Below are 12173 nucleotides of genomic sequence, written 5' to 3'. Positions count from 1 at the left end.
CGGGGCACCAGAACTTCCTCATTTCCTTTTCTTTTCCCTATTTTCTCTCTGCATGATGAAGTATTAATGGAGCCGAGAGTTGGGTTTTGCTTTCAGGGGGATTCCTTTACTATTTTCTGTTGTTCTGATGGTGGGAAGGTCTGTTGGCAGCCCAAGGGGGTGGCTGTGAATTGTCTCATATGTGGCAGGGCTGAGTGAGCAGAGGGGATGCCCATGGGAATGGCTTGCTCCATCTTCCCCATCCCAGCTGGGGTGATGCAGTAACTCCTGCCCTGTGGCCACTGGGCCGGGAGATGCTTGAGATGTCTCCTTATCCCCTTGCTCCCTGTTTAGGACATGGGAAGTTTTGCTTAATCCAAGGGCACAGCTCCAAAGCAGAGCCATTTGCATCCATGGTGGGAAAGAGCTAGGGAAAAGTGACTGGAGACACCCAAGTGTGGGGCTTGGAAATGGTCCCCTGTCCACAAGTGATACCTGTGTGGCTTCTCCATCACCTACCAGCACTCTGGATGTGCTCCAGCAGGGCTCAGCTCCAGGACACATTTGGCACCTCCACTGGAGGACAAGATGCTGCCGTAGCTCTGTTTCCATCTTCCTTGGTCCCTGCAATGATGAAGGAGAGATTTGCATGTCGACAGGAGCAAAGGGCAAGATGCCTGTGGGACCCCTAAAGCCAGCCGGGATGGCTCCAGCATGGTTTGTTCCTGGCCCAGCAATCCCAATGCAATGCTCCTACCACCCCAGGGGCTCACCCCTCTGTCCCTGGTCCGGTTGATGCTGGCAGTATCTCTCCACCCACTGTCTGCTGGGATGTCTGCAGCTCCCATGGCCAGGATTTGTCCCTGTAGTGGTGGGAAGTGACATCTGGACATGGAGGATATTCTCAGATGATGGAGGAGATAAGGCAATCCTCCAGCCGAGCGATGCTGGTCCTTTGCCATGCAGCCCTAATCCCCAGTTTTGGGGCCCATGTGCTGGTGGCGTTCTCCGATGCCCATAAAAAACACCCTTCCCTATTCCCCAAGGAGACTGACCTCATGTCCATGTGCAATATTTCTGCCTCCTCTATGGCTCCTGCCCCTGAGGGTGCCCATGTTTCCCTCCTGGAGGGTGTCACCTCGCTCCCTCCCATGGCAACCCCTTATCCTTGATGCTTTGTGGCCAAAACGCAACTCTCTTGGGTAGATCTTTGCAGTGCCTCCAACTTCTCTAATGCTTGTCTGCCAGACCGGTTCCTCTCTGGTGCCAATGTTCCCATTGAATGTGACACTGCTGTAATCTCCTCTGCTGATAAATGATGGACCCTGTGATGTTTGACACAATTCCCAGGCAAAGGCAAACCTCATTTGCTCTGACGCTTTGTTCTGAAAGGCTTTTAATTTTCAGAGGACCTGCCATGCTTTGAGTTCCATCAGTGCTTGACAACGTCTGACCAGGAAGCAGCCCCATCGCAGGGGGATGAAGGACCAACATCAGCCTGGGAAAGCTTTAGCCCCCGAAATACCAACATTGAGTGTCCATCAGGATGGTGCTGACATTTCTACCAGCAACCTCCTGCTGCTGCTGCCGCTGGGCTCAGGGATGGAGCCCAAGGCCTCGGCCTCCCCTGCCCCTTGTTAAATATTTGCACATTATCCCAGAAAAAGAGCAAAAAGGGAATAAGTTTTTGGCTGTATTCAAAGCTCTGCTGGCTGTGAGGACCCTGTTGGGTTGGTGGCAATGATGAGTGTTGCTGGGCAGGATTGGGGCTGGCTCTTGTCCCGGGTCTTGGCTCTGGCCCTGCAGTGAGTCTGTCCTGCTCTGCTCTTGGCATGCTCAGTGTCCCCATTCACATCATTTTGTCTCCAGTATTCCCCCCTGGCTGTGGATCTGGGGCTCCGGTTGGATGCTTCTGGCCTCCCTTTGGTGGCCCTGACTCCTGAACATCACCAGGACCTGCAGCTTCTCTGTGCCACTGACGACAAGGTTTGAAGCATCTCTCGCTTGGCAATGTTGGCCTTAACCTTCTCGTGCCTCAGTTTCCCCATTGATGAAATGGCCTGAGGGGTGAGCCATCCCCTCTGGAAAGTGATTCAATGCCTGTGCCCAGGGAGGCACGAGCACTGGATATGGCTCATGAGCTCACGGGGGTTTGGCAGGACCCACCAAATATCAGGCACACCAGGAGCAGTGCATGAACCACTGCGTCGGAGCTTACATCAGTGAATAGTCAATTCTGGTAATCGTCTTCCACCCGCTCATGGTTAAAGCAAACAGCCAGCAAGACCTGGGTTGTTTCTGTTCGTACCCGGGTTCCTGATGCCTGGATGAAAGTGGCTGCACCCTGGTGATGGGCAGGGGACCAGAGCAGAGCCGGGCACAGCGCAGGGTCCAGCCCCGGCAGCTGCAGTGTCCCCCCCCGCCCCATTTGTCCCGTCGGTGTTGCCCCATTAAACTGCAGTGTCTGCACTTCCCTTTCTTTTCACTCTTCTGTTCGAGCGCTGCCTGTTGCTGCTTTGTAACCGCCTTCCCTTGAGCTCTGGGGCTGGGCTGAGCTGTTCTCTCCCTGGAGAAGGCTCTGGGGGCAGATTCCAGTCCCCATCACGGCACAAACCAGGACCCAGGAGAGATGCAAAGCGGGTTTTTCCTCCACAGGAGCCCTTTAATTGCTGTGATTTGTAACAAGACCGGGTGGCCCCTGGAGTGCTCCGCATGGGGTTTATGGAGGGGGGTGTTTGCTTATGGGGTCCCCAGACCCTGTTTGTGCTGGGTACCAGCTGCATCCCACCCGACCACACAGAAGCGGATGTCTGTTGGTGCCTGCCTCCCATGCCACCAGGACATGCATCCCAGCTGGGTGCTGGGGGGGATGAGGCTGTGGAATCCCCATTCCAGAGCCACTGCTCCACTGGCATGGGCAGGGATGGAAGTAATACCACTGGCTGCGGTGGGGCTGTGCTAACCTGGAGGGTGGAATGGTCTTGGGTCTGGGGCTTTGAAGCAGGGCCATATGTGGCATGGGGGCAGCCAAAATCATTGGCATGGCTGCCCTCTTCCCATGCATTTAGGGTTGGGAGCGGTTGGATGGGATGGATGGTGATCCACAGCCAGCTCGCTGTCCCATTGTCCCCCTCCTGGGGGGACACAGTGAGACCTGGGGCATTTTAGGAGGGTATCAGTACACCTTCACAGTGGCATTACAGGGGATAGGTCCACCTGGGGTCCCCTTGCAGAGCAGTTCTGGCTCTCGATTCCATGTGCCAGCCTCAGCAGCACTGCAGGGAAGCCGTTTGTTCGTCCTCTCCCTGCTCCTGTAGCCACCAGCCCCGGGTTGAGTGCTGTGTCCCACAGGACCCCTGCCTGGAGCCCTGGGCTGAGAAAGAGCAGCTCCAGCAAAAGAGCCTTGTTTGTAAAGATGAAGCCTGTTTGTGCGTCCGTGCCGGTGTCTCGGCTTGCATGCCCTGCTGCCTTGTCTTGAGATGAATTCAAGAGCAAACCAAGCAAACGAAACAGTTTAATAATGACAAAGAAAACAAAACAAAACCCAGGAACTTTGTGACAGTGGAAATAAAAGCTTAATGACAATAACGAAGCACCCGTGGTCTGTGATGGTGGGGCTCAGGTCAGGCTTATCCCAGACTGGTTTGGGTTGAAGAGACCTTAAAGCTCATCCAGTTCCAACCCCTGCCACGGGCAGGGACACCTTCCACTAGAGCAGCTTGCTCCAAGCCCCTGTGTCCAACCTGGCCTTGAACACTGCCAGGGATGGGGCAGCCACAGCTTCTCTGGGCACCCTGCGCCAATGCACCGGGCTGGGAGCCATCGGGTTGCTTTGGGCATGCGCTGGCTGCTGAGGAAGCTTGGTTATTAATATCCCATAATAGTGCCCCAACGGAGGTGCCCCTTGGCAATCCCCCATGGCTGGCCGGGTGAGCAGGGGCTCACATTGGGCTTTTCACGTGCGGTGGGATCGCGTTTGCCGTTCTGCCCTGCCAAGGCCCCTGGAGCCCAGGGCCTCTCTGCCCGCCCATCTTCGTTTGTTTGCTCTCCTAACGAGCCTGGCTCATTGTTTCCAGGAGGCCAGAGCTGGTGCCCTCATGGTCTAAACAAGGAGGCTGTGTTTGCACAGGGGGGTTTGTTCGGGGGTGCCCTGTGCCAGCACCCAGGGATTTATCCCCGTGTGCCGTGGAGCGGGTGAGGATGAGCACAGGCTCCAAATCACAGCGGTTACCCAAGGCTGTGCCTTGCTTGGCTGTGCCCAGCAGCACAAAAGGGATTAAAGCCCAGGTAGTTCAGGTGGGAGCACTGGTGAGAGTGGTGAGGGATTAATTTGGTGATGGGGAGAAGCTGTTGAGTTTCTTTGTGCCAGCAGCACTGGAGAGAGGTGGTGGTTGCTGGGGTGCAGGATGGAGCTGGGTGTAAGGTTAGTGGATGGGGGTGCTCTGTGGTAGGTTTGGGGGCACTGTGGGGTGCGGGAGCCCCCCTGAGCTTGCAGTGATTGTGGGGCTGGGGGTGCCAAGCCTGGGAGGGACAAGAGGCTGCAGGTGGGTGCCTGCATCCAAGCCTGGTGGGGGACAGGAGAAGTCTCCAGCACAGCTCATGGCTCAGCCCCATGGAGCAGAGGTGCCATCCTCTGTCCTGCTGCAAGGGGGGTCCTTGCCTGCCCTAGGACTGTGCTGGGCTTCTAGGGACTTGTGGGGCAAAAGGGTGCACAGGAGGATCCCACTGTCCTGTGTGTGGGGTGTGGGATGGATGGTCCCCGATATCCCCCAACCCTGAGTCTGCTGCCAGTGAGGCCCTGGGGCTGGAGGAGGTGCTCAGTCCCCTGGGCTGGATTTGGTCCTTAGTGCACAGTTTCACCTGGAGCCAGCCCTTGGCTGTGGCCATTCCCTGGGTCCCGTTGGGAGAGAGTTGAGCAAGAGCAGAGCATCCCTCCAGAGCAGCCATGAGCTCAGCACTCTGCTTTGAGGGGAGCCAGGAAAAGCTCCTGTGCTCTGTCCAAGCGCTGCCTTTCCCAGCCAAGGGCTGCTTTTCCCACCCCTTGTCCTGGCTCCGGCTTTGTCTGTGCTTTACGTGGCTGTTTGCTCCCTGTTCTGGGGGCAGCTGTGCTGGGGAGCCCCCCCAGAACCCCTTAATCCCCACCAGCCCCATCACAGACCCCTATTCCAGGGAGGGCCCCTTGCCTAGCAGAGATAGGGTGATTCCTCAGTCCCTTTCCCAGCTGGATCTTCCGCTGCCTGCATTTGGCAGCGTGTCCCTGCAGGTGCTCAGCACCGAGCCCCCATGTCCTCCCCTAACCCCGGCTCCCCCCAGCAGAGCAGGGGCTCTCTGAGCTGGGGGGGGGGCTCTGAGATGGGCAGTGTTTCTGACAATCCTGTGGGCTGCAGGACCCGCTTCCCAACCCCTACATCCCCATCCCAGCTTCCTCCAGCTCCCACCCACCTCCCTGCCGCGTCGCTGGCTCCGAAAGTCCTGTTTTCCCTCCCTCCATCCCTGCTTCCCTCCCAGAAGCTGAACGCTGGAGGAGCCGGTCGGTGGCTGGGTGTCCCCTGGCCGGGGTCCCTGCTCTGTCCCCACTGTGTGTGGCCCCTTGCACCCTGTATCCCTCCCTAGCGCAGGGACGGTGACCAAGGGGTCTGGGAGAAGGAGAGGGCAAGGACAAAGGGGTGTCTCCAGCGATGCCACCCCATGGAGGGGTGTTTGTGGGTCTCTGGCTGCTGCTGGTCCCCAGTCTCGCCGAGCACCCCCCCAGCTCTGGCTGGGCCACCTTGGCCTTCGTGTTCGATGTCACCGGCTCCATGTATGACGACCTGGTGCAGGTGATGGATGGGGCCTCGCGCATCCTGGAGCGGACGCTCAGCAGGAGCACGAAGCCCATCAGCAACTACGTGCTGGTCCCGTTCCACGACCCAGGTATGGCTGGGACACAGGGATGGAACGTATCTTGCTTGTGTATGGGGCTGTGGGGAGCTGGGGTGTGGTTCTGGCCGAGTTTGGGGCTGGAACATGCACTTCACAAGTGCCTGCATGTCCCTTCTCTCTGTTTTAATGCCTTGATGGGGATGGCATTGCAGGAGGAGCTGCAGCTTGAGGGTATGATGCTGAGCAGGGCTCCCATCCCAAGCCACCCTGCAGGCACAGGGCAAATTGTACCTCTCTGCATTAATCCCAGTGATGCTGGCTCTCACATGTGGGTGGCTCTTCTACTTCCAGCCTGTTCCGATCTCCCCGGACTAATCATGGGGGGAATTTCTGTACAAGTCTATAACGTGCTGCTGCCAGAGGTTTTGGTAATTTACTGCAATTCCAGAATCATTTCTATCTGTCCCAGTCTTTGCCTTGGGATTTTTGTGCACACCCATAAATAGCAGCTGCTCTCCAATAGATCTCAGACCCCCTACAAAGAGAGCAGGATCGAGGGCTTATTCTCAGCAGAAACACTGAGTTTGAATGATAGTCACTGGAGCTGGACAGGGAAGGAGGCATTGGCAGTAAATGGGTTTCAGCATCTCTTTGGTGGGAGCCTGCCCCAGCAGAAAAGGGTTTGCAGCTCACCCTGGCTGGGTCCCCTGGTGTATAGAGGGGAGCTTTCCATGGGAACAGTGTTCCCACATCCACGTCTCTCTGGGTACCAAGCCAAGGTAGATGCTTAACCCCGAGTCCCTCAGGTCCCGTCAGGATGTTCAAGCCAGGGTGGGTGCTTGGGAACGTGGCACCAAAGGAGGCTGGTGCCGGTGGTGGGAAGGCTGAAGCAGTGGTGTCCATGTGCTTGCAGAGGTGGGACCCGTCACCCTCACCACGGACCCTCGGCTCTTCCAGCGGCGCCTGCGGGAGCTCCATGTCCAGGTAGGCATCCTCAGCCCCACAGTGCTGAGCTTGGTGCATGGCCCTTGGCACTCGATGGGAAGCCTGGCCCTGCATCCCTGCATGGTGGTGGGTCTCAGAGCAGTCCCTGGTGTCCCCTGGGAGTGTGGAGGAGCTCGGGGCTGACCACACCAGGGTGGGAGTAGAGAGGATGGTAATGCTGGCGCTGTGCTCCAGGATCCTGGGATGGGGCAGAGCGCTCCCAGTTCACAGCTCAGTCAGATAATGGGAATGCTTTGCCCAGGAGAGTTTGCACAGACTCTCCATGGAACCAAAAATCTCTTCTTCTGGAAGTGCCGTTTGAAAATCAAGTTGGTTTTAATGTATTTGTTAACAATTTCAAAACACTCTCTGGGAATTCAATCATGCTTTATCCATCCCTGCCCTGCCTCCCGTGCATTGCTAAATATCTGTGGTGTTTCCCTTCGAGTGCAGCTGTGTTTTGGCAGGAGGTGTAAAGCTGTGGCTGCAAATCGTTTCCCAGCCCTTTGGAGTGCAAAGCCCTGTGGAAACGGGAGCTGGTCCTCACTGTGCCTCAGTGCTTGCCTGGAGAGTGATGGGCAGGGGTGGGCATGAATGTGCTCACTCTGTAAGTTTGTGGGAAGCCAGCAGCTTCTGTGAGTCTGGATCCCAAAATGAGTGTTTTAATCATCATTAGTAGTGAGGCAGGGACGGGTCAATGTGATCCTGCATGTCCCTGAGGTCCCATCACGCTGCTTTGGCTGCGCTTGGGCTGATTGCATCAAGCTGGTGCAGTTCCTCCCCATGAGCAGACGCTGGGTGGGATCCTGCTGGGAGCGGAGCGCTGGGTGTCTGTGCCCCATCCCTCATGTGTGCAGGGTGGAGGGGACTGCCCAGAGATGAGTGTAGGAGCCATCAGGATGGCTGTGGAGGTCTCGCATCCCGGCTCCTTCGTCTACGTCTTCTCTGATGCTCGGGCCAAGGACTACGAGCAGCAGGAGGAGCTGCTGCAGCTGCTGCAGCACAAGCAGACCCAGGTGAGCTGCCTGTTAATGGTGGGGATTGAGCATCCCCTGGGCTGGCTCCATGGGAGCTGGTGGATGCTCCCTGGATGCACAGACACCTTGTGGCTGTGTGACGCTACGGGGACCGTTGCTGATGCAGGTGGTGTTTGTGCTGACGGGGGACTGCGGGGACAGGAGCCATCCTGGGTACCGCGTGTACGAGCGCATCGCTACCACCAGCTCGGGGCAGATCTTCCACCTGGACAAGCAGCAGGTCACAGAGGTGAGCGGGAGCCTGTGGGAGCAGGGATGGCGTGCCCGGGGTGCGTGTGGTCCAGCCCAGCTTGGTTGCTCCTATATTCTCCCTGCGGTTAATCCTCATGCTCAAAGCACCTCCAGATTGATTGAGAGCCCCGCTTCAGCCGGAAGCTGGAGAAGACTGGCTGCTCTTGAGCTTGCTGCTCGTATGATCCTTGGGATGAGTCCTGTGCAGGGGAAGAGTTTGCTTGGGGCTCAGGCTGGGGTGCTCCCATTGCTCTCAGCATCCTGGGAATCAGGCAGGTGTCATGGTCATAGGGAGAGGAGCCTCTGCCCATCCCTGATCTTGAAGCTCTTGACCGCCATGACATCTTGGAGACCTGAGGAACAGCAAGGCGCTTTTCTGCTCATTACTGGGCAGCATCTCCCTCATTGACCCTGCCCAGCCCCCAGCCCTTGTGTGTTTTAATGGTTTCTATTCCCCTGAGCAAGCTGGGGGTAATAACATGCTTGTTCTGAGTGTCTGATCAGGAGCCACCTGGCTATAACAGTGCCACTAAATTACTCAATTCCTTTTGCAACTGCTTATAGCAAAGTGGGGCTCAAGAAGGGCTGCCACCTTCTGCCCACCAGTCCCTGTGCCACCCTTGTGTTGGCTCTCAACGGACATGGCTGGGGCTGGTCCCTTGCCAGGGCACTGTTTCGCAGCCGTGCCTGTGATTTTGACCCAGTGCAACCTAACCCTGAAATGGTTGTGCCTGCTGGTGAATGGGAATCCAGGTTAATCCCCCCTGCATGCCCCCAGGTGCTGAAGTGGGTGGAAGAGGCCATCCAAGCCTCCAAGGTCCATCTGCTGTCCACGGACCATGAGGACGGTGGGCAGCACACATGGCCCGTCCCCTTTGACCCAAGCCTGAAGGAGGTCACCATCTCCCTGAGCGGTCCTGCCCCAGGGATCGAGGTCCGGGATCCAGCAGGTAGGAGCCCAGGGGAGGGGAATGGGCAGGGTGTGATGCTCTGCCTCCTGGAGAGCCTTCTATGCCAGAGGGGAGGCTGGGTGATGGGCTCTGCACTGCAGTGAGCCCTGAGGAAGGGGGCTTCTTGGTGGCTGTAGGGACCAGGGGATGGAGCTGGGTTGCCCACCCCAGAGGTTCACTCACTGTTGTAGGAAACATCCTTGAGAAAGGCCAAGGTCTGAAGGAATTGCTCAGCATCCCCAACTCAGCCATGGTGGTGGCTGTGGAGCCCCACGAGCCAGGGACATGGTTGGTCACGGTAAGCTGGTGGCAAATCCCTCACCCATCCCTTGAGGGACATTAAGCTCGGCAGGCTTTGCCTCCTCCAGCTGGGCAGAGGATGCAAGAATGGGCTGGAAGAGGGTGGCTGTTGCTTTCTCCCTTCCCCATCACCTCTCCCTTCCCCATCACCTCTCCCTTCCCCATCACCTCTCCCTTCCCCTGCCCTTGGTACATGCCTCTCAATCCACTTCCAGACCCAGAGCAGCGGCCGCCACTCTCTGAGGATCACGGGCATCAGCAACATCAACTTCCAAGCCAGCTTCTCCACCCAGCCAGACTTTGATGCCAGGCAGCTCAGAGAGCGGCCGGTGCAGGGTGAGGCTGGTGCAGCCCAGGGCCGTGGATGCTGCATTTGGGCTTCCTGCATCTGGGAATGTAGCTGGGTTGTTTCTTCCCTTCCCTCTCTCCAGGTCTGCCCATCTCTGTGCTGGTGAACTGCTCCGGCCTGAAGCCACCGGGGCACTTGCAGGAGGTTGAGCTCTTCAACACCTCTGGCCATGCCCTGCTCTCACTGCCCATGCGGCCCCTCTCCAACACCTCCTCGGGGCAGCTCTGGGTGGCCTCGCAGCTCCATGTCCCCCCGGGTGACTTTCTGCTGAAGGTGAAGGGTGAGGATGCTGAGGGCCACCCCCTGCACCGCCTCTCCGGGGTCACCTATACCAGTGTGATCGCTGGTGAGTGGTCCCCATGGTCCCCAAGGGTGCTGAGATGGGATCAGAGGCTCCAGAACTGCCTCTGCTTTGGTTTTCACTTGGGAACTCTTTTATCGTGCTTCCCAGTGCAGCTCTTGGTGAGCTCCTGATGAGTGCAATACGTGTGTGTGTCCAACTACTTCCAGGTCTACCCAAAGTGAACATCTCTAGCAAGATCCAGGCTTACAACCGTGAGCCGCAGCTGATCTCCTGCTCCGCACAGAGTGAGGTCCCTTTCCGCCTGCAGCTCAGCCGCGGTAGGACCAAGCTTGGGGAAGAGCAGCTCTTCTGGTGAGCCTTTGGTTTGACCCATGATGGACCTGTGGAGGCTTCAACAGCCCCCTGAGCTGTGCTGGTCGGGGGAATGCTGTGTGTTGGATGGGTGCCTGCAAGTTCTGAGCATTCCAAGGCAGAAAAATAAAATCCCATGGGATGTGTCTGCACCCTTCTGCCTGACTTGGATGGAAAAAGTCTGAGGGATTTGGAGCAGGGTGGTGGCATGGCAGCCATGCCATTGGGGTGACTCCGTAGTTTCTCCCTTTTCATAGGAATTTGGGGAACATCAGCTGGTTGATCCCTGCGGTGTCCAAGAATGATGAAGGGTTTTACGAGTGCACAGCCAAGAGCAAGGTTGGGGTGACGCGGGCTCGTGCCTACATCTCTGTCTCAGGTGGGGACTGTTTGTGCCAAGCCTCGGTGCCCACCAGTCTCTGCTCTGCGATGGGCACAGCCTCATCTCACCCTCGCATGCCGTGATTTCAGATCCACCACCGCGTCTCATAGCTCCGGCCAACATCACCGCCTCCCCGGGCCAAGATGTGGTCATGTCCTGCCTGGTTCTGGGTGACATGCCCTACAACCTGACGTGGAGCTGGGATGGGAAGGCGGCACAGCCAGGGAACGGCCGGACCCGGCTGCTGCAGAACCGCTCGCTGGAGATCAGCCACGTGCAGCCGGGGGACGGGGGCCAGTACGAGTGCACGGCACAGAGTGCCCACGGCACAACCACTGCTTCCCTCTGGCTCTTCATCGAGGGTAGGTTTTGCCCCACTCTGGCCCAGGTGATGCCTCACCCCACGAATGGGTGGTGATGGCACCCGAGGGCTGAGCCCTTCTCCAACCCCATGCAGAGGCTCCGTGGGTGATGGTCGATGCCAGCCCCCAGCGCTTTGGCAGGGGCCAGGAGCTGCGGCTGAACTGCACAGCCGGGGGCCACCCCCTGCCCAGCATCACCTGGAAGCGCTGGGGATGGGCGCTGGAGCAGGGCGAGAGGTATCCCATGGGGATCTGGGTGCCCCCATCCTCCCCGTCCCACCAGGGATGTGCTCCCTTTACGGGGATGTATTGGTTGAGGGAGAGGAGATTGAGGTTGCCCATAGCTCTGGAAGGAGGAGGGCATTGCAATACCCCCACACCCTGTGCCTGACATGGTTGGCACTCTGCTAGCCTTAATTTCATATGTTTATTTTTAAGCCATCCTGCCTTATCCACGTCACCGTGCGCACCGAGGGGTGTTTGAGGTGCTTTGTACACCCAGCGTGTGCTCCGCTCTCAAAATACTCCTTGTGCTTTCCCTTAATTTCTTCTGCCTTTTGGCTTCCACCTCCCTGCCCGTGTCAGGCTGTGAGTGCTGGAGTGGGCTTTGGGGAAGGTTTTTGTTGACTTTGAAGATGAAAAAGCCCAATTCTCAATGCTTTTCCCTGCTTCAAAGCAATGTCCTTCCCTGCAGCAGCTGATGGAGCTGGCTTTAAGTGCTAACCCACATCCGTCATACCCACCACTTGCTGTGTGTGTGGGATGGCCTTAAGCTTGCTCACTTATTTCAACCCGTTTTAAATTGGCTCTGTTTTCACAGGGCTCGTTTTCCCCTCTCTCCCTGTTTGCCACAGGGTTTTCACAGATGCTCAGGGTACCCTGCACATCAGGGCCGCCATCCCAGAGGATGCAGGGAATTACAGCTGCTACGCCAGCAGCGCGCTGGGCTGGGATGAGGAAGTCATCACCCTGGAGTTCACTGGTACCTGCTTCCCACTGGGAAAAACCCAGGCTCAGGGGGATTTATTATCCCTCCTTGCTTCCCTTAGCTGCCGGCTGGCACCTTGCAGCATGCAAGCCAC

The 12173-nt window shown here is 57.6% G+C and overlaps 1 protein-coding gene across 1 annotated transcript in view; it reads left to right on the top strand.

Moving 5' to 3' along the window:
* Nucleotides 1-5657: 5657 nt before the first annotated feature.
* HMCN2 (hemicentin 2) overlaps nucleotides 5658-12173 on the top strand; it is a gene marked incomplete at both ends in the record, with an annotated part of 34363 nt that continues 27847 nt past the window's right edge. Inside the window, 13 exons of the mRNA XM_080630373.1 lie at nucleotides 5658-5892; nucleotides 6755-6825; nucleotides 7683-7841; nucleotides 7969-8091; nucleotides 8872-9043; nucleotides 9235-9341; nucleotides 9559-9679; nucleotides 9775-10038; nucleotides 10203-10347; nucleotides 10605-10726; nucleotides 10819-11091; nucleotides 11187-11328; nucleotides 11946-12073. Coding sequence (XP_080486499.1) covers nucleotides 5658-5892; nucleotides 6755-6825; nucleotides 7683-7841; nucleotides 7969-8091; nucleotides 8872-9043; nucleotides 9235-9341; nucleotides 9559-9679; nucleotides 9775-10038; nucleotides 10203-10347; nucleotides 10605-10726; nucleotides 10819-11091; nucleotides 11187-11328; nucleotides 11946-12073 — 2062 coding nt within the window. The remainder of the gene's footprint in view (nucleotides 5893-6754; nucleotides 6826-7682; nucleotides 7842-7968; nucleotides 8092-8871; nucleotides 9044-9234; nucleotides 9342-9558; nucleotides 9680-9774; nucleotides 10039-10202; nucleotides 10348-10604; nucleotides 10727-10818; nucleotides 11092-11186; nucleotides 11329-11945; nucleotides 12074-12173) is intronic.

This window comes from Psittacula echo, assembly GCF_963264785.1.
Source record: "Psittacula echo genome assembly, chromosome: 16".
In the NCBI taxonomy this organism is placed as follows: domain Eukaryota; kingdom Metazoa; phylum Chordata; class Aves; order Psittaciformes; family Psittacidae; genus Psittacula; species Psittacula echo.
The sequence above is the reverse complement of the archived record's forward strand: the minus strand, read 5'-3'. Positions and strand labels throughout refer to the sequence as shown.